Raw genomic sequence first — 23,280 nt, forward strand, 5'->3', positions numbered from 1 at the left:
TCTCACACTCTCACTATCCCACTGAGGCTGTTATAAAAGAATCTTTTGTGAGGAAACCTTAAACTGCCATGTCTCACACTCTCACTATCCCACTGGAAATGCAATGCCTCAAAAGAAATCGTCGAGACTTCTCAAGTGCCAGTTATGTTCAGAAAGAGCCACGTATCTTAAGAGGAAAAAAGAACATTTCTATGAAAATCTTAATAACTAAAAGCTTACACAAGTACATAAAGTGACAGCTTAAGGTTACATATTCATATAGTCTGTGAAAACGATGCTTCAGAAATGAATCTAAATGTAAAAGCAACCCAGAAGCCTACAGCAAAGTTTGTCATTGCCATTTTATAATGTGTGAGGACGCTGAGGTCAAACCCATGATGTGCTTTGCAGACTGATTTCAATGCAGCTGAAATCTACCATCGGATACAAGCAGTGAATTCAGAACTATATTTGCTTCATGACTAGCCAGTTATTTAATGTTTTGTGTCCATAAAACACAGCATGGAATGCAGTGCATGAAAAATTCATTTTGTGAGTGTAGAACGCCAGCTGAAAATAATTATGAGCACATAGTTTGTGGATCCATCACCCTCTAACACAAAAGAGTGGCACCATGGTGTGTGCTGTTCAAACACCTCTGCTCAGTTTGAATGAACCAATGAAGTTTTATATTCACCTGTGACCCGTATCTGAAGGGTTGTTGTCTATCTCTTTGCACCCTGGAGAGAACAACAGTACTTGCTGATTATTTAAAGCACTCTTGTTGAACTTGACATTTACTAATAGTAAATTTGAAAGTCACAAATGACCTTGTCCAAACACGTCAATGAAATGAGCTGTGTTCAGAATAGCATACTAAAATTCTTACTGTTTCTGCATTGTATAGTGTACATTTATATGCACAGAATGCTGAGTTCAGTGTAGCACAAACATGTTTGAAACATTTATTAATGCATTTATCAAATCAAAAAAATCACGGTTTCCACAAATATATTGAGCAACACAACTGTAAATTCAGATTTGACATCACAGGAATACATTACATCTTAAAAAATATTTTAAATTGTAATAATATTTCACAGTATTTCATGTTTGATTTAATAAATGAAGCATTGGTGAACATAAGACTTCTTTCAAATATTAAAAAATCTTACAGACCCCAAACTTTTAATGGTAGTGTATCTATTGTAAATATTTCATATTATTATTTTTATTATTATTTAAAATCTGGATTTATATTGTGCTTTAAATCTTTAAAAATAATCCATTTAAATACACAACATGCACAAAACAAGGAGGAAATCTATCTTGCAAATGCAAATATAAACACATGGCCAAATAAAATAATCCAAAAGAAGAGAGCTTGCATGGTCTTTAAGAAGGACACTGGTATGATTGATCTCAAATGATGCAATGGAAACTGCATCTTCTCCAGGTGATATACAAGAAATTAGAGATCCAGTTACACTGTACACAACGTCAGTCTCATCAGTGTGCTTCCTCTTCATCTCTCACTCCATTACTATCTCTCCTGAGTGATCCTAATTCAGTATTGCATTAATAATGGATGATGTGTCAGATAAGAAACAAGAGCAATGGCTTTCTCACTGGCAAGCATTTTCTTCCAGCCTTGTTTCTACAGTGCCATGATGCAGAGGCCATATTGTAAACGATTGTTCTTCAAGGATGTGGCTTATCCACCTAAACCAGATTTAATCCACACCCTGAGAAAAAAAACTACATTGCCACCCAAACTTGACAGCTGTGGGTGTACTCTTTTCCTGTCAGGAAGACAGGCTTGGATTGATGTATCAGGGTCAACTTTGGCAGGCGGCATCACAAACACATTTATTTGGCAAACGCTTTAATCCTAAACAACACTGCATTCAAGGTACAAAGAACAAGGTTTTTAGGTTTATTAGGATTGGAGGGGGTAAATTTTTTTATTGTTGTTGTTTTTTTTAAATAAAAGTAAATAAAGTTAATGCATTTTACAAGAAAATACTATTTTTTACATGCTGTTTCTTTGTAAATAATTGTGAAATTTACTAGCAATTTCTGAGTGAAAAATAGTTTTTACACTAATTTTTTTCAGTGCAGTTTAATTAAGTTTCTCTGTAAATTTATGAAGGAAAAAAAAGCTGAAATTCTGAGAACTGAAGATGACAAATATGTAGTGTAATGTTTACAATTTTCACTCAGAAATTTTACAAATAATTACAAAGAAATGCGATAACACATTGAATTATATGTGAAATTTTGAAGTGGAAATAGACTCAAATATTTTCTTGTAAAACATGCTTAAATAATTCCCCAAAAATAGAGTGAAAATAAATGAGTCTAAATAAGATTAAGCATTTTTATTTACAATATTTACTCAACTACAAAAAATATATATACTTTCCTCTCAAAGACTTTGCAAACCTTTATTGGCATAAATTTAAACATTTTAAATTAATGAGGGAATATTAGTCAACCTACAAGAATGGGAGTTTAATAAAAAGTTAAAAACGCATTTGTATCACCAAACAATGCCAATACATACCAGTATAAGAGCCTGTGCATTCCATTGCTCTCTTTAGTATTCAAAAGGTAATTTTGTTTAGCCCTTTGGCAAGTGTTGTGTTGTGTTGTGTTGTGGAAACCACCTCTGACGTGAAGGGCAAGTACAAGGTTGATATATACTGCAACCTTGACATTGAGAAACAGGTTTGTTGAACTCTAGCCACAGAGAAAACAAGAAAACAGCTCTGTTATATACTATGTGTCTTCCTGTAATTATTAATTTGGGAGAAACTGCACTTTTATATTCATTAGTGAAAACATGCCATTATGTTGCACAAATGACAGAAAATATACATCCATTTATACAGTATGTCCATTTAATAGAGAAAAAGAAAAACCTTCTCTGAATATGGCTATTATTACTTTTTCCTGTTGACTAAACAATATTTGCCATCTCCATTTGTATTCATTGTGATGGTGATGGATCTTGATGATTATCATAAATAAAGACCTGAACTAGCACTGAACAAAAACATGGTTCGTAAGGCTTGGTTCTGAAATATTTTGATGCACATAATCAAATCCATCTGCACTGAAAAGGACACATAATTTCATTTCTGCATCAAATAACCCCCAGTTCAACATTTTAGTAGATTTTATATGTAGACACTTTAGATAAGAACTAGCTGATGCAATTTCTGCATTAAATATGGGATGGTTAATGTTTTTGGTAGACCAAAACCACATTAATGACTCAGCTGCTATTGTGAATATGAAATAAGCAGAATAATTAACTCTGAGTACTCAGAGTGATCTGACATTTTCACAGAACATTTACAATATGTGATAAACAGAATCCAGCTGAGTCTGCCGTTGAGATGTCTAAGCAAAAAATAAATAAAATAAATAAATCACACACACACACACACACACACACACTCACACACACACACACACACACACACACACACACACACACAAACACAAAAAAAAATATTTATGATTTTAGATATGAATATAATACGGCTGCTAAGCAATTAAAAACTGCAACTGCAACTGCGTGCAACATAAGATGACTCAAACATTGTTAATAACGCATTAAGTTTTCCATAATCAATCGCACTTAATAAACACATTAAATCGGCAGCCCCAGTACATAATAGCAGCAAAGTTCTAATAAAATAATGCGATTCATGCCATTTTTGGAGTTTATTGTAATGACAGATTAACCTCCAACAAGCACATTTTATTTGAGCAAATCTTCATGTTGCTAGCAATATCAGGTAAGCGCTGACAAAGAAAAGGCCAGGTGCTTCTTTATAACACATCCCAGTACAAATCCCAAAAGCACACTGCTCGGCAGGATGTGTCACCCTGCACAGTTAAGAATAGCTGGGAATGATGAAACATACAATAAAAAGTCTGCCTGAAGAAGGACAAAAAGTGCATTCAGCACAATGTGAGGAAGGAGACGAATGTGACCCCAGTCATCTATGGCCAGATGTTACCACGTCCACCTCCACATCTCATGAAGAGGGCGATGAATAAGTGTCTTTTATATCAAAACAGAGTCCATCAAAAGAAAAGGATGTTTTGGATAGAGGTCAGTGAGATAACAGAGCCGTCATGCAACATTTCAGTGTATCCTCCAAAGGAGATCGAACTCCTATAGAGACCTGCTCCCTGATGTGTATTAAACCTGTCAGACTGCATCACGTTGGCTATGTCGGGAGACACAGAGTGACACGGGGCTACAAATTAAACCCACCACTCAAAGAAGACTTATGGCCTACTGGCTTTCTTTACACTGAGCTTACTGCTGAATTCATTTACAATTTATGAGATTCATTGAAAGAAATCTTTCATGCATTTATATGTCAATTTAACAGATTAATTTACCACATTCATTATTTTTTTAATTGTAACTATTATTCATTTTTACACAATTACTCTTAAGAAATAAATAAACAGAAATGAAAATTGTCATTGATGTACCAAATGAGCTACTAAAAAAAAAAAAAAAAAAAAAAAAAATTATTATATATTAAAATTTAAATTTATTTTAAAATTTAAAATTATATATATATTAAATATTTTTAAGATTTAGTGCATTAGTAAAAACTATATTAGTTTCAATCTCAATATTACATTTTTGTTTATTTATTTGTTCAGCAGAAGTGTAACAACAAACTTACTAAAACTTTAACAAAATATTAAAAAACACGAACTAAAAGTATTAATAAAACCTACAATATTTTCAGTAATCTCAAAGATTAGATAGATAGATGTTATAGTGTATAATAAATAATAATTTATACATATTAATAAATAAATATTTTCTGTAATATTGCAGTTAGTGAAATAATGCTCTGTAAAAACATTTGAGATTATCTTGCTTGGCATGATGGGAACTGGCTGTGACCCAGGGGGGGACTTTTAAAGATTTTACTCCCCAGAAAACACTTCCAGCACAGTGTTATCTGGCATAGGCACGAGTCTAATTATAGTCATATGTGATGTTTACTCTTGCAGAAGTGCCTTTATGCATGATTTAGTCTCATGCCACACCAAATGTTCCCTTAATATGCAGCATAATCAGATCTCATTCTGCACAAAACCGTGTGACTGGATATTCCAGCTGTGACCTCTATCCTGAGGCTGAAACTTCCTTGTATATCATTAAAAGCAAAGGTCTTTCCACTCTTCTACCATTACTTGATCTCACGCTCCTTAGACAGCTGTTAGACAGCAAAGTCCATTCAGTTCAAAGCTCGATAACCAAGACAACCAGAAAAGATGGAGAGAACGAGAGGAGAACCAAAGGAAAACCAAACTTTTACAAGGCGTATCACTATCTAGATGTTTACAAGACAACTAACATTACAATAAAGCACAGTAAAGGACAAAAATATAGAGAGAAAGAGAAAATGGCTGGACATCCAAACAGCACAGAGAAGTGCTGGGTAATTTGCAAGTTACCAAGCAACCTGAAGTACCATACAACCATAGAAATCAGATTTGCCTCCATCCTATCGAATAAAGGGATCGTCCATTTTGCCCACCTATATCAAAGGGATAGTTCACCCAAACATGATTATTATTATTATTATTATTTTTTTTTTTTATTTTTTTTTTTTAGATTTACTCAAGACATCTGAGATGGAGATGAGTTTGTTTCGTCATCAGAACAGATTTGGAGAAATTTAGCATTACATCACTTAGCTCACCAATGGCTCCTCTGCAGTGAATGGGTGCCGTCAGAATGAGAGTCCAAATAGCTGATAAAAACATCAAAATAATTCACAATTAATCCATATGACTCCAGTCCATCAATTAACATCTTGTGAAGGGAAATACTGCCTGTTTGTAAGAAGCAAATTCATCATTAATTTGTTTTAATTTTAAACCATTGCTTCTGGCCAAAATACCAGTCTACTGTATAATACTGTTCATAATAACGCTTCCTCCAGTGAAAAAGTCCATCCCCTGTTGTCCTCTCACATTAAAATCCAACAACATATGTACATTTTCACTTATAAACGGTGCTTGGTCTGTGCAGATTTCTCTCCTGATTCAGACGAGATGAATTTTTCACTGGAGAAAGCAATATGATGGATAGAGGATGTATTTAAGCTAGAAGCAATGGTTTGAAGTAAAAAAAAAAAAAATCTTAATGATAGATTTCTTTATTACTTACATGCATGTTTATTTTTATTTAGAAAGTGATTTATTTGCTTGGTTTGTGTTTGTTTGTTTTGGATTTTAATATTCTGCCTGGACTCTCATTCTGACGGCACCCATTCACTGCTGAGGATCCATTGGTGAGAAAGCGATGTAATGCTAAAATTATCTAATGTATGTTCTAATGAATACAAATTCATATACATAGTGAACGGCCTGGGGGTAAGTAAATTTTCAGCAAACATTAATTTTTGGGTGAACTATTCAAGAGTGTGAACGCTCTTTAAAACGTCTGCTTCGTAATGACATGAGGGTGAGTAAATGATGCAATCATTTTCATTTGTTGGGTGAACGATTCCTTTAAAAATTGACTGCATCAATTGCACCATGTAAGATGATCAGAAGAAGTGAAAATCAACCCCCTGAGAGCCCTTTTAACTCTATAATCAACTATTAATTCCTGCTTGTTACAAAAGCATAGCTCATCAAACCTAATCAGCCGTTCTGACACCTTTCAAAAGACAACAGTTCTCCAAGGTATAATAAAAAACAGAGAAAGTGGGGTAGTTAGCATGAGTCGCCCGTCTGCAAAGTGTATCGTTAAATATTTGAATGCAACTGTCATGAAAACAACACTTTCCATTCCTTGGACTGATGTTTTGATGCTCATACCGCCCAACAAGGTCGAACACGCAGGTAAGCTACAACTGATCCCCAAACATACGCTTCTATAAAATTACGAAAATGTCAGGAGAATTGAATCCTGTAACTCCAGAGGAGGTATGTTAGCAGGAAGTGAACTGGCAGTGTTAATTTCCTAATGTCAACAGAATTTCAGTTGAGGCTGATATAATACCTCCATTTGGAAAACACGCTGAAGCACATTAATCATGCTCAGCATTACACTTGAGAGGCATAGTCGACTCTGAATGTAGGACACACGATCATGATATCAGCCCTGTGATGGAGAGGATGTCATGTGTAGCTACTCGTCTTTGTTTCAGTGAAGCCAATATTCTGATACTTTTTCTTATATGATACTTCCCATGCTCTTCTTCTGATCCCATTGCATTTAAAGTGAGACTTTTAATTCATATTCTTTTAAAATGCAAAGAGACATTGCTTGGAGCATGTACTTTAAGATGGAGAAACCTTCAGAAGTGCATTATGGGTTTCAGATGCAGCTGTTTCTATTTCAAGGACAATGGAAATGTGAGTGCTGCACACTGGCACATCTGTCTCTGCCTTCATAGTGCAGACGACATACATTATTCACTAAAAACTATGAGGTCAAGATTATTAATGCAACACTGTTTTTGTGAAGAGACACTGGGCTGAACATAGACATGACTGGATTTATAAAACCCACAATGCACTAGGAATAAATAGGACCATGTCCATGTTATTTAAAATCACATCTAAATATGTACCATAAAATTGATAGTTCTGAATCTACAGTCTGTTTATTCATTCAATGCTATTGTAATATTACTTTTGTCTTTCATGGGGAAAAAAAATATTTTCATGCAATTAAAATGAATGGCAGCTGCAGATTTCAAGCTTGAATAAGCGTGGATTTTCATGATAAAGGCTTAATTTTGAATCTGTTTCTCAAACAAAAGCTATCATATGACTTTAAAAGAGCTTTTGGGGTTTGACAGTGTCAGTCTAGATTCATAACATTGAAGAGAGTGGCCAAGATTTCTTAAAAAAAAAAAAAAAAAAAAAAACAACAAAAAATAATAAAAAAAAACTGCAAATTACAATAACTATCATCATCATCATACATATAAATAAAAACTATATTCAAAAAATAATTGTTTGTGTTCCACTGAATTAAAAAAACAAACCTGAGTAACAACAGAATTTTTTTAATAAATCAATTTATGTGCCAAGCTGAAATATTTCAGTATGTCGACTTTACTGTGAATATACTGTTTTTTTTTTATTATTATTAATACATGAAATTATTTATTAAACAATTTTTTTTACATATTGCCAATTCTAATGATTTTCTATCTTTTTATTTTAATTTTTTATAAAAGCCTAAAAACACCCTTTACCTGTGGTAAAATCAGTGTAACACACAACCTCTCATAGATTATCACTAGACATCTTTCTTTTTATAAGACTTCATCTCGTATCATATGTCTTATGTCTTTACCTTTTAAAGAAGATGAGGTGACCATTATGAAGAAGATTGTTGAGAGGCTTGTTTATCTCCTTTTATTAGTTTGTTTGAACCAAGGACGTTGATAACACCTGGAGAGATCTATCCGTTAGTGCATTCATCTCAAACACTTCACTAGTGACCATCCTGAGCTGTGGCATCACACAGGGAAAAATACAAGCCCATTTCATGCCTTTTAGAGCCGAAAATCAGCACTGGAAAAACATCCCAGAGAATATAATGAACTATTTACGATGTATATGTTGCTTGCAAAAAAATAATTCTGGTAAAATACACAGCTAATTTTGAAGGGCTATCACTGGAAGATATTGTAGTTATGACTAAAAACCAATAAAAATATGTTTAGTAATTAAAATAATGCATATATACAGTGGTGTGAAAAATTGTATGCCCCCTTCCTGATTTCTTATTTTTTTTGGCATGTTTGTCACACTTTAATGTTTCAGATCATCAAACAAATTTAAATATTAGTAAAAGATAACACAAGTGAACACAACATGCAGTTTTTATTATTAAGGGAAAACAAAATCCAAAACTACATGGCCCTGTGTGAAGAAGTGTTTGCCCCCTAAACCTAATAACTGGTTGGGCCACCCTTAGCAGCAACAACTGCAATCAAGCGTTTGCGATAACTTGCAATGAGTCTGTTACAGCGCTGTGGAGGAATTTTGGTCCACTCATCTATGCAGAATTGTTGTAATTCAGCCATATTGGAGGGTTTTCGAGCATGAACCGCATTTTTAAGGTCATGCCCCAGCATCTCAATAGGATTCAGGTCAGGTCTTTGAATAGGCCACACCAAAGTCTTCATTTTGTTTTTTTTTCAGCCATTCAGAGGTGGACTTGCTGGTGTGTTTTTGGATCATTGTCCTGCTGCAGAACCCAAGTTCGCTTCAGCTTGAGGTCACGAACAGATGGCCGGACATTCTCCTTCAGGATTTTTTGATATTTTACTGTCGGTATGATGTTCTTTTTCTGAAATGCACACAAACCTTCCAAAAAGTTCAACTTTTGTCTCGTCAGTGAGTATTTTCTCAAAAGTCTTGGGAATCATGAAGATGTTTTCTGGCAAAACTGAGACAAGCCTTTATATTCTTTTTGCTCAGCAGTGGTTTTCGTCTTGGAACTCTGCCATGCAGACCAGTCTCTTTCTTATGGTGGAGTCATGAACACTGACCTTAACTGAGGCAAGTGAGCCCTGCAGTTCTTTGGATGTTGTTGTGGGGTCGTTTGTGTCCTCTTGGGTGAGTCGTCGCTGTGCTCTTGGGGTAATTTTGGTCGGCTGGCCACTCCTGGAAAGGTTCTGCACTGTTCCATTTTTTCTCCATTTGTGAATAATGGCTCTCACTGTGGTTCGCAGGAGTCTCAAAGCTTTAGACATGGCTTTATAACCTTTTCCAGACTGATAGATCTCAATTACTTTCTTTCTCATTTGTTTCTGAATTTCTTTGGATCTTGGCATGATGTCTAGCTTTTGATGTTATTTTTTTCTGATTGATTTTGTCAGGCGGGTCCTATTTAAGAGATTTCTTGATTGTGAACAGGTGTGGCAGTAATCAGGCCTGGAGTGTGCCTAGAGAAATTGAACTCAGGTGTGAAAAACCACAGTTTTAACAGGGGGGCAAACACTTCTTCACACAGGGCCATGCAGTTTTGGATTTTGTTTTCCCTTAATAATAAAAACCTTCATTTAAAAACTGCATGTGTGTCATGTTGTGTTATCTTTGACTAATATTTAAATTTGTTTGATGATCTGAAACATTAAAGTGTGACAAACATGCAAAAAAATAAGAAATCAGGAAGGGGGCAAACACTTTTTCACACCACTGTATGTGTGTGTATATATATATATATATATATATATATATATATATATATATATATATATATATATATATATATATATATATATATATATATATGAAAAACTTAAAATATGTAAAATGTATGAATGTAACTCGAAAGCCCTGTGTTGACCTCCGTGACCAAAATGTCCTTGTCAACATATTGAACCCAAATCTGTGCTTCCAAAGGTCCCACCATCCAATGCCATCCCATGATTCCCCATGCTCAGAGTTATGGCTTCATTTTTGCTCAGTTCACAAGGGACCATCTGGTCACATATGACCCTTAAACCCTGGGGATATGCCTCCAACACACCACAGGCTTATCTCTATTAAAACCCTGATCCTGGGATCAAGGAGAGTCTCTTGAGCAGCAGCCTGCCTTCTGCTGAGAAACTTTCTTCATCAGAGAGCTCCAAACCAGCATGTTCCTATATGTTGCTTTGGAGATCTGACATCGGTTTTGCATTTTTCTCATTATGTTTGCAGACAGAATCTGTGGAAGGGGAATTGGTCCTAAATCAGTGGGAAAATGGAGAGTTTAACCCAAGGCCATATTTGTGCTATGAGTCTTTTTTCTCTCTCCTTGCCAAAGGCATGCATGGGGACGGGAAGCAAAGGTAAGGCAGAAAGGCAGAATTCATTTCTGACACAGGCAGAGTTATTTGTGCTCGGTAATTCTCGTATTTTATTATTCATTACGGTTTCATTTTTTATTTTTATTTTTTTGACTATGTATCAAATAGCTTCACTAAGAGGAGAGAACACTTTCAGTGGATGACATGACTATAGCCCAGAGGTGAACTCCTCATCTGCCCTGTACTCTCCAACAGACGTCGAATGATCTTGGCATCTGGGTAGAGAAACATAAAATGCAACTCAACTCAAAGAAATGCACGGTTTTACATGTCAACCGCATGAAACAGATACCAGCCTGGCCATCACTTTTGATGGATCAGGACACTTTGAGAATCTGTGACTGTGTTAAGGTTTTAGGGGTTACAATCCAGAGTGATTTGAAATGGGATGTTCAAGTGGATCACATGTTGTCCTCAGCCAACAGAAAGCTTTGGTGTTAAAGAATTGGTTATCAACTATACAGGGTATGTGTGCCCTGTACTGAGTATGCAGTTCCTGTTTGGCACAGTTTGTTGACTACTGATTAAGTTAAGAGGCTGGAAAGTGTGCAGAAACTGTTCTGTAAAATTATACTGGGTCAAAGGTTTTATTATAAGAGTCAATAAACAATAATACACTATAAACAGTGTGTGAGAGGAGAGGAGAAGAACAATTCATTTTCTTAAGGCTCTGTGCATGGAAGTCATGAACAAAACTTCAAATACAACAATGGATCTGTATCTCAGTGTAAACACACATCATTTAAATAAACTGTATGAACATCATATGAACATCTCACCTTTTAAGACTCTAGGAGGAAAAACAAAACATACTTTACAATATTCAGGGTGTGACTGGAGCTCAATATTTAAAACTTTACAGCAATACACATGCAAAAACCGTTATAGTCTGTCAGACCATATTAAAATCCATGGCAGGCATCTTAAAGCTGAAGAAGGGGTGAATAAATCCTGAAGCCAAGAGTACAGCAGCAAAAACTAGGCCAAAATACACTTTACTGTAAGAAGCCTTGCATGTGCCATGGGCTATATGGCATTATAAACAACATACTGTAAGTAGATCACTACTAAAATGCATCTTAAAATTAGTATGCAATGCTGTCAAATCACATTTCTGTGGTTCTCAGAAGCGGAAGTCATCATAGTTGGGTAAACAAATATGGCGGTGAACAGAAACTACTGTACAACAAATTATATTTTTAAATGAAAACAAACAATTATAGTGTTTTGATGACTTTCCAAAAGAGGAGATGTTGGTCAGAAGAGAGAAAGATATTAAATATATATATCTGTAAAACCGAAAATGTTTCTACTGTATTTATTATGGTGAAGTTCTGGCAACCACAGCTGCCATTATTACAGTAGATTTCACTGATCTTTTATTTTTTACAGTGTAGATTAAATAAAAACATTAAAAACCACTACATTCACAGTGTGTAAATACATCACAGTCTGTCGGTCCATATAAAAAAAATGATATTTACTTTCTCACTACACATTCCTGTTCTTATTGTGCACAATGCATCAGTGCACATTATTTGAAATAAAAGAGTGTTTGTCTTTGTAATCTTTAATCAGAAGGAAATATCCTGTTCTATGTCTGCAACTTTATTCATTTTCATCTGTTATCAAGAATCTTTACTTTTAAAACCCCTTCCCTCCGACTGCTTGGCTCCAAATGGTATATATTTCACATGCCAAGAAATTCCCAAAGGATACACGTTTCTTCTCATAGAAATGAGAAGTCATATTTCATTTAGAAATACATCAGGATGCTGAAATAAAACAGGATGTGATTGACAGTTAAAGCATAAAAACACACACTGTAATAGAAACTGGTAAAACTAAGAAAATTAGTCTTTGGTCAACCATCAAAAAATATCCAACACTCTTAAAAAAATGTTTTTGTCTAGTTTTTTTTTCCGCAGCAATGCCATTTGGGTTTCTTTTCAAGGAACAGTTCTTAAAAGAGCCATTTTTCTTAGTGTGAAGAACATTTTAATGATCTAAAGAACCTCTTTCTTCTATAAAGAACCTTTTGTGCAATTGAAAGGTTCCAAGGATGTTCTTAATGGTAGCATCAATGCTAATAAAATGCTTTTTTCTTTCTAAAAGAGAACCTTCTAAGATTGTTCTCAACTTTAAGCCAGCATGCAATGACAATACAACATGACATGAAGCAGCAGCAAAAAGCATTCATAAAAGCGTACTGCACACACTTTTCAAGTATATAACCCGTGCTTTGCCCCGTGACAAGCAGACATGATACGTTTATGAAGAACAAGCCATGAAATGTGCTGTTATCAAAGACCACATGTCCTTTTCTGAAAATAGGAAAAAAAGATGAAAGTCTTCCCTTAGAAAATGTCGCCATTCTGCGTAAATGCCATAGATTGCACACAGACAAGTGACGCAACCCTAGGGACACCATAAAACCTGCTGAATACCACTACCGTAAAAAACATATCAAGCTTGGAATGATTAGGCAAAAACTTCACGATTATATAATTGTCATATTTGTGTCAGAGCATTGGCTGTGTAGTGCAGCAGTGTTCGGGAGGTTCAAAGCAATCATCTTTTCCAGAGGGGATTACAGCTTTAAAACCAAAGTGAGTGTCCCATTCAGGAAGGGATAAAGCCCAGTGTACTAATCTGATGGAGCAGAGGTAGCTTGTACGAAACCATCCATTAAAGCCACCAGCCGTAGTCATTTCTGTGGACTGCTAACTTTCTCTCTGACCCTACAGAGCAGTCTGACCATGTTAGCATTGCACGCCTAGAGCCTGTCATCTGCACAGCCTGTATGCACAGCATGGACGGCGTTAGTCACCACCAGAGTCATCGAGAGAAGAGAAGATTAGAGCAAACAGACAATTCTCATTCGACTGTTTGACATACGGCGCGTCCACGCAGCCAATAAAGTCATATGCAGCCTAAGGAGAGCGTTATATCATAATCTCTGACTGATGTGATTTTTCTGTACATGTATCAATGTAAAATCAGTGCTGAATCACACAACATAAAGTGATTTAAAAAGATGTTTATGAACGTGTAATTCTTTTTTGGACATATACAGCATGTCACGCACAAGTATATCCTAAAACCATAGTCAATAAATGTTGATATTATATTAATTAATATAAAAGATACACAAGTATTTATAAATATATATATACATATTATTAACATATGTACACCATAAAAAAAGAATTATTTAACTTAGTTGTAAAAAAACAAAAACAAAGATTATTGAAGTTTGTTTTACAAGAAAATACCAATTTAATCTTTCTACTTCAAAATTTGACATTTTACTGAAACTTTTCATTTAAAAAATTATTATGGAAATTTTACATGTTATGGACTTATATCTTTATCTACCCAGAGAATGTATATGTGAAAAAATTGTATATTGCCTTAGGTAGCATATATGACAACATCATCCTGATGAAATTTCAAAATTACAAAGAAACGGCAAGTAACACATTTAATTAACACATAAAATTTTTAAGTAAAAAAAAAAATGAAATAGTATTTTCTTATAAAACATACTCCAAAAATCTTTATTTACAGCTTTAAAAAAATATTTTTTAAAGCTTAGTTAATATTGCCTTTCATTATGCAAATAATGCTCCAAATCCTTTTTAGACAAATTTATCACCATTTTGATTCATTTTTAAACACCATGTGAAAAGCAGTGCTAGACTTCACACTGTGCTGTCCCTTGGAACAAAACACATACAGGTAGAGGGTGCACTCAGAATATTCACTTCCACCTGCTTCAAGCGCCTCAATAATTTTCTAAAACTGGATCAAATTGACATTAAACTAAAAATAAAGCAAAAATACAATACATTTCCTCCAGCATCCACACATGAACTCTGAACAAAGTGTCTTTCTGCTCAATGTCACTAGCTTCTCCGAGGGAACAATTTGGTGCCAACACCCTGTTGGAAGATATAAAGCTGTAAACAGACCTGATGACGAAGAAAACACACCCTGGCCTAGATAAACAGTTATGCAATCCGTACTGGCCACTTCCCCCCAAAACAGAAGAGAAATGCCAACATCAGAAGTCCCAAGGCTCTGCTTGAACAATTGATGTCTATTGGCTCATTGCACACGGAGACGTGTGACAAACTTTTGGTAGCACTGATTGATATAGAGAACAGCTAAACCTTTAAATGCAATTATGGTCAGAACCCAGTTGCCCTTCAATGTGACTTCATTCACATTTATTCTCTATCAACAAACTCATCAATATAATATTACATTATGAAGTTAACAGCATGGCAGATAGGGATATTTACATTTACAGTAAATCAAAAAAAAAAAAAAAAAAAAAAAAACCTGACAGCTGAGTTTAGTCGCAAAATTACAGTGACAGTGTTTCAGGCATTACGGTATGACATTTTGGTGACTGTGTATGTCAGTGTATATCAACTTTATGAGCCATTAAAATCTTTTTACTGTAAAATACAACACATTTACTTAAAGTTCATCAAAACTGGTCTCTTCATCAACTGTGGTCAATGATAATGTGAAGACAAAGCACAATTTTACCCACACAAACAATAAATGTAAACAATAAATGTAATGAATTAAAATCGTAAGATAAATAATGCTATAAATATTAAATATCATAAATGCAAAAAAAAAAAAAAAAAAAAAAAAAATATTCACTTCACATTTATTTTATAAAGGATAAAATTAAAATTTTAAATTAAGATCATCAAATGTGATTGTTCACACAGGGAATTTTGGGAACGCCCCAAAATGTTGTCATTTAGACTGTATTAACTTACAGTGAACTATTTAAGAGATCTTTGCTATAGCATGGTTTCTCCATTAAAATCACAAACATTTTCACTGTGCACTATACCATTATATGGAAAAATATTTTCCCTACAGTATATGATTGCAAATACAGTCCAGAATAACCTTACTTGTTGTTTGAGTAAACATTCATTTTATAATGCATGTCTTGCAAGTCTAAAAAACTGGACACATTTTCATTATTTCAGTCTACTCAAAAACTAGGACACATCTATGATTAATTCAAAAGAAGACTGTTGTATTGTACTATTGACGTTTGACTTCCACAAAAGCGTTAATTCAATGCTAAAATAACTAGTTTAGTCCTTGTTCGGTCTATTTTCAATGTTTAGGCGGGCGCGTGTCTTGATGAGCGCTGTCCGCGGTACTGAAATTCACACAACAGGCATGAGCTCGACACGACGCTTTGAATCGCTCAGTTACAGATCTGATACCTCTCCGAAACTTCATCGAACATAAAAACGCAAATTACACTATAACAAAAAAAAAAAATAAAAAATTAACGAAGTGAACCTGTGGGAGTTAAACGTCTACAGCTCATGCAAAAAGCTGTGCAAAAGAAATCAAAACACCTACCTCGAACTCGATGAACCACGTTGGGAATGTTACTATCGCCTTGCCTCCTTCAGCACTGATTTGGGTCACCTAATGCGCGTGCACACAGCTCTGGAGTGAGTGAGTGAGTGAAAAAAAGCCTCATCCCTCATCAAAGATGGCGTGCCCCTCTGACGTTATACTGACCCTCACCACTAGGGCGTGCCCGTACAGCCGCTGTGTGAGGGTAAATGTCCCCGCCCTCATCCAGGATGACGAGCTGCTCTAACGTCATAATGACCCTCAGCACTTGGGCGGCTGCTATAGAGATTTAGTGCTCATTGATCCCTGCTTTATGTTATTTTGTGTATTGGTTGTTTGGCTCCATCTAATTTATTGTGATTGTGAAATTAAGGAGTTGTCCTTTAAAATGCTAGTAAATGACCTTGGGAATCACGTAATAGACTGTGACCTCAGAGCAGGGGTTCTCAACCCTTTTTGACTCCAAAGCCGCTCATAGTAAAGGGCAGTATTCAAAGGCAATCTTTTGAAACTAGGAGCATCATTAAACTAAAATAAACAATTGTTGAGTTGTTGAGAAGCCAAATTACAAATTTAACCATTTTGTTTGAATCTGACCATGTCATCAGTTCCCAAGGCCTCATTAATGGATACTATTTAAGGAAGTATGCCTACGAAAATGGGATGAAAAAAATATTTTATTGTTAAAGGCATAGATAGTTCACCCAGAAATGAAAAGTAGCTGAAAATGTACTCACCCTCAGGACATTCAAGGTGTAGATGAGTTTGTTTCTTCATCAGAACAGATTTGGGGTAATAGCATTACATTGCTCACCAATGGATCCCCTGCAGTGAATGGGTGCCGTCAGAATAAGAGTTTAAACATCTAATAAAAACATCACAATAATCCACAAGTAATCCACCAATTAACATCCTGTGAAGTAAAAAGCTGTGTGTTTATGATAGACAAGTCAATCAAGATATTTTAACTTTAAACCATCACTTCTGGCCAAAATACCAGTCCATAATTCAACAACTCTTCCTCCAGTGAAAGTTCATCCCCTGTTGTCCTCTCACATCAAAATCCTCCAACATATTTGTTTAGAACTGTTGTGGGCTGTTTTCACTTGTAAACAGTGCTTGCATATTTAGTTTCTTCAGACAAGACAACCTTTTCACCGGAGAGAGAGATATTATGTATTTTAGCTGGAAGCAATGGTTTGAAGTTAAAAAATGTCTTAATTATGGATTTGTTCATTGATCATTTGTTACAAACAAGTAGATTTTTTGGGTGAGCTATTCCATTAATCTATTCAAAATGCTCTCAGAGTCAAATATGAAGTGGAACAGAAGTCCCTAGATGTTCCCCTGGTTGAGACCAGTGTAAATGTGAGCTATATTTACAGTGTGTTTTGAAATGAATGGCTTTTTTGTATTTCCAATGTTTTTAAAAGATGAAAAAATGACTTGTTTGTTTCTTGCCCCAAGCATCAAGTCTCCCTGATCTTCTAATGGGAGCAAGATCAGATAAAAGTGCTTTAGCTGTAGAGACTTACAGATTCAGATAAGGGGCACGGATCAATAGCACTTATTTGATTATTTAATGGCTTTTGGACTTAGAAAGGTTGTTGCTTACTGTTCTTTCAGTCTGTATTTGTATCTAGAGTGTGTTTCTGTGGAAGAGGATGTGTTAGGCAAGATTATTGTGTTTGACGTTGGCAAAGGAGGACCTGAAAGAGAAAAAAAAACAGTAGGCTCATAGTACAAAATAATCTGGCAAAGTGCTTCACTACATTTAAACAAATCAAGTTAAAATCTGGATACTTAATTCAGCAGGACAGATGAAGGTTAAGAATCTGCTGAGATAAAATACTGTGCGGCGAAGAGACAAAGAGCAGTTCGACTGCTTAAACATGCTCTGTACAACAAATCACACACACGCTGTTAGACAGCAGAGGACAAAAAGAACTGCTGAAGGGCGCCGATATTGACTCAGCAAATACAAATGAGACAGTAATTCTAGTTAGTGTAACATCCAACAAACAGGAAACCCTGCAAAATATACTGATTTACACTTACAAGACTATTACGACTAAAAGAAAATCCATGTCTTTAGCACCCAAGTCTCGTTTGCACTGTCTGAAGATGCCGCTATCATCCAGAATGAAGTTATTTGCTTATTTTGTCTGGCATATTGATGTCTTGGTGACATTTAAATTCAGATTAGGTTGTGAATTTAGTTTTTATTATGAGATGTGATTTACATACCATTGCAGCTCCTTTCTGTGCCGATTAATCCTGAATTCTTTGACACAAGTGCACATTTGCACAGTGCACAGGACCCACACTGTTACCAATTAAAGCTCATTTATTTGAGCCAGATTCCCTTCAGTCTTTCTTGTCAATTAGACCTGCCAGAACCCACCCCCACAACACGTCAGAAAGAGCCCTTATCCTATGTTGCTCATGGTAAAAAAAAAAAAGGGGGTGGGGGGTGGGATCTGTCATTAACTTCATCATTTGTGATGATTTCATGCTGAACTGTGATTAAGCAGCAGAAACAATATCCCATATTTGTGTAGGCTTAATCACACTGCTGCAGTAGATAATTATATAGGAGAAAATTTATGTGAAATAATAAAAAGAGGCACATTTACAGAGAGCCACCTTTCTAAATATCATATATGCATCTTAATAATTCACATGTGTATGACATACAGTATATAAAGGCAGCACGGAGACTTAATGACTAACTCTCAACTACCCGGAGAGGTTAGATAGGATCAATTAACTTTAATATCCAAATTAAGCATTTATAATGATTGTAAAAATTTGGTATTTTAGAGCATAATTGGACTAACCAAAAATATATGAGAGGCTGTGCTACACAATACCGTATACTGTGAAAGCCTGTTTCCACACTCTTAAAAATAGAGGTTCCATATTTGATTCCATGATGATGGAACGCTAAAGAATTTTTTTTTTCAACCACAAAAAAAGAAAAAAGAAGAAAAAAAAAACCTGTCCCATGGAAAGGTTCTACACTCTTAAAAATAAAGGTTGCAAAATTGGTTTTCACAGTGATGCCATAGAAGAACCAGTTTTGGTCCGCAAAGAACTTCTCAGAGAACAGTTCTTAAAAGAACAATTTTTCCAGTAATTTTTCCCTATTCAAGAAACTTTTAACAAACTAAAAAACCTTTTCCACTATAAAGAACCTTCAGTGGTTCCATGGATGTTAAAGGTTCTTCATGGAACCATGCCAATAAAAACCTTTAATTTTAAGAGTACTTGGATGTAAAAGTTCTTTATGGAACTATAGATGCACTTTTATTTTTAAGTGTGAACCTCAGATTAAAAATGAAAAAGGCAGTTGTTAAATATAATAAAAGAAATTCAAAAGGTATAATATATAATATAATAATAAATATAAAGTCATACTGTAATAAATTAATCATAATCGCAAGATATAAAATTGCAATTATGTGAAATAAAATCCCAGTTGCGAGTTATGAAATCACACTGTATGATATAAGGTTATGAAAATAACCTAGTCACTAGAATGCTGTATTGAGCAATCAGCATTCAAGACTGGAATTATAAATACATTTTGATTTATTCCTAATGATACTTGTCATCTGCTTTTCTAAATATTCCTCCCTCCTCATTTCTGGTACACCTTTCTCCTTCCCCCCTCCTCTTCCTTTTTCCTTTGGAGCTAAATATTAGAAGCAGAGGTCAGTGTGTCTGTGAGTGCCACATCATCGAGGCAATTAATTACCTCCTGCACTGGAGCCGATTATCAATTCCTCATCCTTTTATGGCGCTTATTAAACAGTCTAGAATTAACAGACTGAATTTATCTAACAGTGAAATCAACCTGTTCATTGATTGCCCTGTTTCTGTCTGTAGCGCAGAAGAATTGACATCTTCAGTGTCTTATCCTTTCTGCAACGGCCACTTGAACTATCATCACATCCGGTTGCACAGTATGGAATGACAGATAGAGTTCCAGCTGACTCCACTGTGTCTCCTTTCATGTGTATGAGCCGAGTCAGAGCTTGGGAACAACAATGTGCAGGTGTTGTGAATTTCTATTGAGCTTTGCAGAATTTACATTCAATGGAGATGAACAATATTTAAAACTACATTTTCCATGCAAAAATTGCTATGTAGTTGCTGGGGCGTTTTATGTGTTTCAACACATTCCATATTTAACACAAATTGTCCTGTTTGATTTCTAGGGCCTTATTAAAGAAAAATGAAGATTTGCTGAAAATGTACTCACCTTATCTAGAATATAGATGGGACTCCAGTCCATCAGTTAACATCTTGAGAAGTGAAAAGCTGGATGTTTGTAAGAAGCAAATCCATCAAGATATTTTTAACTCCAAACCACTGCTTCTAAAATATGAGTCCATTATTCCATAATATTAAATTAGAAGATAAATATGCACAGATCACGCACTGTTTGCAAGCGACAAAAAACATGCATGTCTACAGTACATGCATATATCAATATATCATGCGTATATCAACATGCATACATGTGTACAGTACATGCACCTATCAATCAGAATGACACAATCATCTCCAATGATTAATGTGTTACCTTGAAATATGTGACTGTCATCTCATTTTCTTGTGTTCAGTGGGGGTTGTTGATTAGAGCCAAAGTCTCAGGAGAAGCATTAAGGAAAAAGGCTTATAGAGCAGGTGGTGCTCTCAGTCAGGGGTTTGTATAGCAGTATCTCAAATGGCAGCACACTAAGGTGTGCATCTCATTGACTGACTATGAAAAGTTATTTTTATCCACTATCAGGAAAATGGATTTATATTGTTGTCCTTTACCTATCTTTCTTTTTTTTTTTTCTCAAATGACAAAAACGAACAAGTCTGGGAACGACCAATTTGTCAGACATGAAAGACAGACAGTAGCTCAGAATGCAAAGCAGCTATTGCACAGAGACATTTAATTTATTCCTCCCCAGTCGTTCAGTCCCATTCAGCTCTGGCCGGGATGCTATTGTATGAAGTCCTCGCGAGTCGTCTTTTTGTCAAAGTGTTCCCTTCTCCTTCTCAGTGTGCTGTGGACTGTTGGTGAGATGTCTTCCCCGAAGCTATAATGCAAAAAACATCATAAAATTTTCTATCTATCTATCTATCTATCTATCTATCTATCTACAAAAGTATTTCATTTATTTTATTTTTTTTAAATGGGAAAAATTATACAAGTAGAGGTAGACATACACTACTGTTTCAAATACTTCAAATAAAAGCTATTCCTGAATCCTGAAAAAAAAAATGTATCATGGTTACCAAAAAATTATTAAGCAGCCCAATTGTTTTCAACAACAACAATAATAAATGTTTCTTGAGCTGCAAATCAGCATATTAGTATGATTTCTGAAGCATCATGTGACACTGGAGACTGGAGTAATGATGCTGAAAATTCAGCTTTGCATCACATAATTAAATTATATTTTAAAAAACATATTAGAATATAAAACAGTAATTTTAAATTGTAATAATATTTCACAATATTGCAGTTTTTATGTATTTTTAATCAAATAAATGCATCCTTAAGAGACTTCTTTAAAAACTTCTTAGATCTTAAATTCTTAATTGAAATCTAACCTAATAAACTTTTGAACAATAGTATATCAAAACCAATCAAAATAATATTTCAATATCAGACCCAGCACCTCTCTTGTTTTTTGCCATGACATTGGCTCCAGATTTGATGAGATACTCTACACAGCTGAATTGACAGCTTTCAATAGCTCTCATGAGAGGAGTTGCTCCATTAATTGCCACTGCATCCACCACGGCTCCAGATTGCACCAGCATGATGGTAATGGCTACATGACCTGCATGGCAAGAATGGTGGAGGGGCGTCCAGTTAAACTGGTCAACTGCATTGACATCAGCCTTATATAGTCAAAGAAACATAATGTTTTTAAAATTACACAGTCTAACAGTCCTCCAAATACATTAAAAGTGTAAATCTTTATTTTTCTTAGTAGCATTACCTCAGGAATTTAGCTACTTGGTAGTTGCCACACCTACACACTGTCATGAGTGGTGTCTTAAAGAATTGATCTCTGACATCAACAGGCACTTGTTGGGTAAACGCCAGGCTGAGAGATTCTAGATCTCCAGTCTTCACACAGTAACTGATGTTGGTATAGATCTTTTCAGGGTTATCGATATACCAAGCCAAATCATTCTCAATGGGGTGAATTGGTGGCCGGTCTGGGTTGAAACGTTTGGTGTCAGTGAACGGCTGGTAGTTCTTGATCATGTAGTAAAGTAGTCCACTGTCCTCTCTTATCGAGATCTGCTCAGGTGGCATTGTGCATATGGGCAATGATGAGGCAGATTTGCCACTCTTCTTTTTTTAGCCTGCTAAAAGCAGAAAGCTTCACATGCATTTTCTCTGCATTTTTGAGCTCCTTCAGGGCAGCTTTGTGGCCATTGCTTTTGCTAATTTGACTTGGAAGTTGACCTTCCAGATTCTTCAGTAGTTCCAAAAACAAATTTTGCTCATGTTCAAATCGATGAAATTACATCACTCTTCAGGTTCTCTATTTCAAATTCATGTTAAAATGTGAGTATCAAATATGATACATATTGAGGAAAAGTTTTTTTCTTCTCTCAGTCATCACTGTATAAAACTATAGCACTTTGACCATAAAGCAAAAATTTAAATATCATCTTACAAAGAATATTATTGGGAGAGAGAGTGATGATTGATATTTATATGCATTTTGTATAAGCAGCCTGTGACACTGTTATAAAGATCTCATTGATTTACTTTACAAGAAATCTAAATTTCACCATACTTTTGGCCATATAAATATTAGTATTAGCAACTGCACCAAATTGCTCTGAATATTTATTTATTTTTTGTCCTAATATGAGCTTCATATTATCACTATATCATACTACATGAGCCATAAAAGTTCTTGTAATATTATATCTTTGTAAAAGAGATCAAAAATATAAGGGAACATTAATCCTAACTATAATC

At 35.0% G+C, this 23,280-nt stretch overlaps 2 protein-coding genes across 3 annotated transcripts in view; both read right to left on the reverse strand.

Moving 5' to 3' along the window:
• Positions 1–16,428, reverse strand: part of snap25b (synaptosome associated protein 25b) — a 34,183-nt gene extending 17,755 nt beyond the window's left edge. The window contains exon 1 of one of the 2 annotated variants that reach the window (XM_042773652.1): positions 16,269–16,428. The gene's annotated coding sequence lies outside the window, so the exon portion shown is untranslated. The remainder of the gene's footprint in view (positions 1–16,268) is intronic. The other variant, XM_042773651.1, reaches the window with a different exon arrangement.
• A 5,635-nt stretch (positions 16,429–22,063) lies between these two features.
• Positions 22,064–22,639, reverse strand: LOC122148135 (ankyrin repeat and EF-hand domain-containing protein 1-like). Its single transcript, XM_042773657.1, has one exon. The coding sequence runs from the start codon at positions 22,600–22,602 to the stop codon at positions 22,276–22,278; it is 327 nt and encodes a 108-aa protein (XP_042629591.1). The 5' UTR covers positions 22,603–22,639; the 3' UTR covers positions 22,064–22,275.
• Positions 22,640–23,280: the final 641 nt, after the last annotated feature.

This window comes from Cyprinus carpio, chromosome A17 (assembly GCF_018340385.1).
Source record: "Cyprinus carpio isolate SPL01 chromosome A17, ASM1834038v1, whole genome shotgun sequence".
NCBI classification, from domain to species: Eukaryota; Metazoa; Chordata; class Actinopteri; order Cypriniformes; family Cyprinidae; genus Cyprinus; species Cyprinus carpio.

Bases quoted from the DNA above. Each gene is read 5' to 3' on its own strand.
- LOC122148135 (XM_042773657.1), bottom strand. From the start codon at position 22,602: ATGCCACCTGAGCAGATCTCGATAAGAGAGGACAGTGGACTACTTTAC.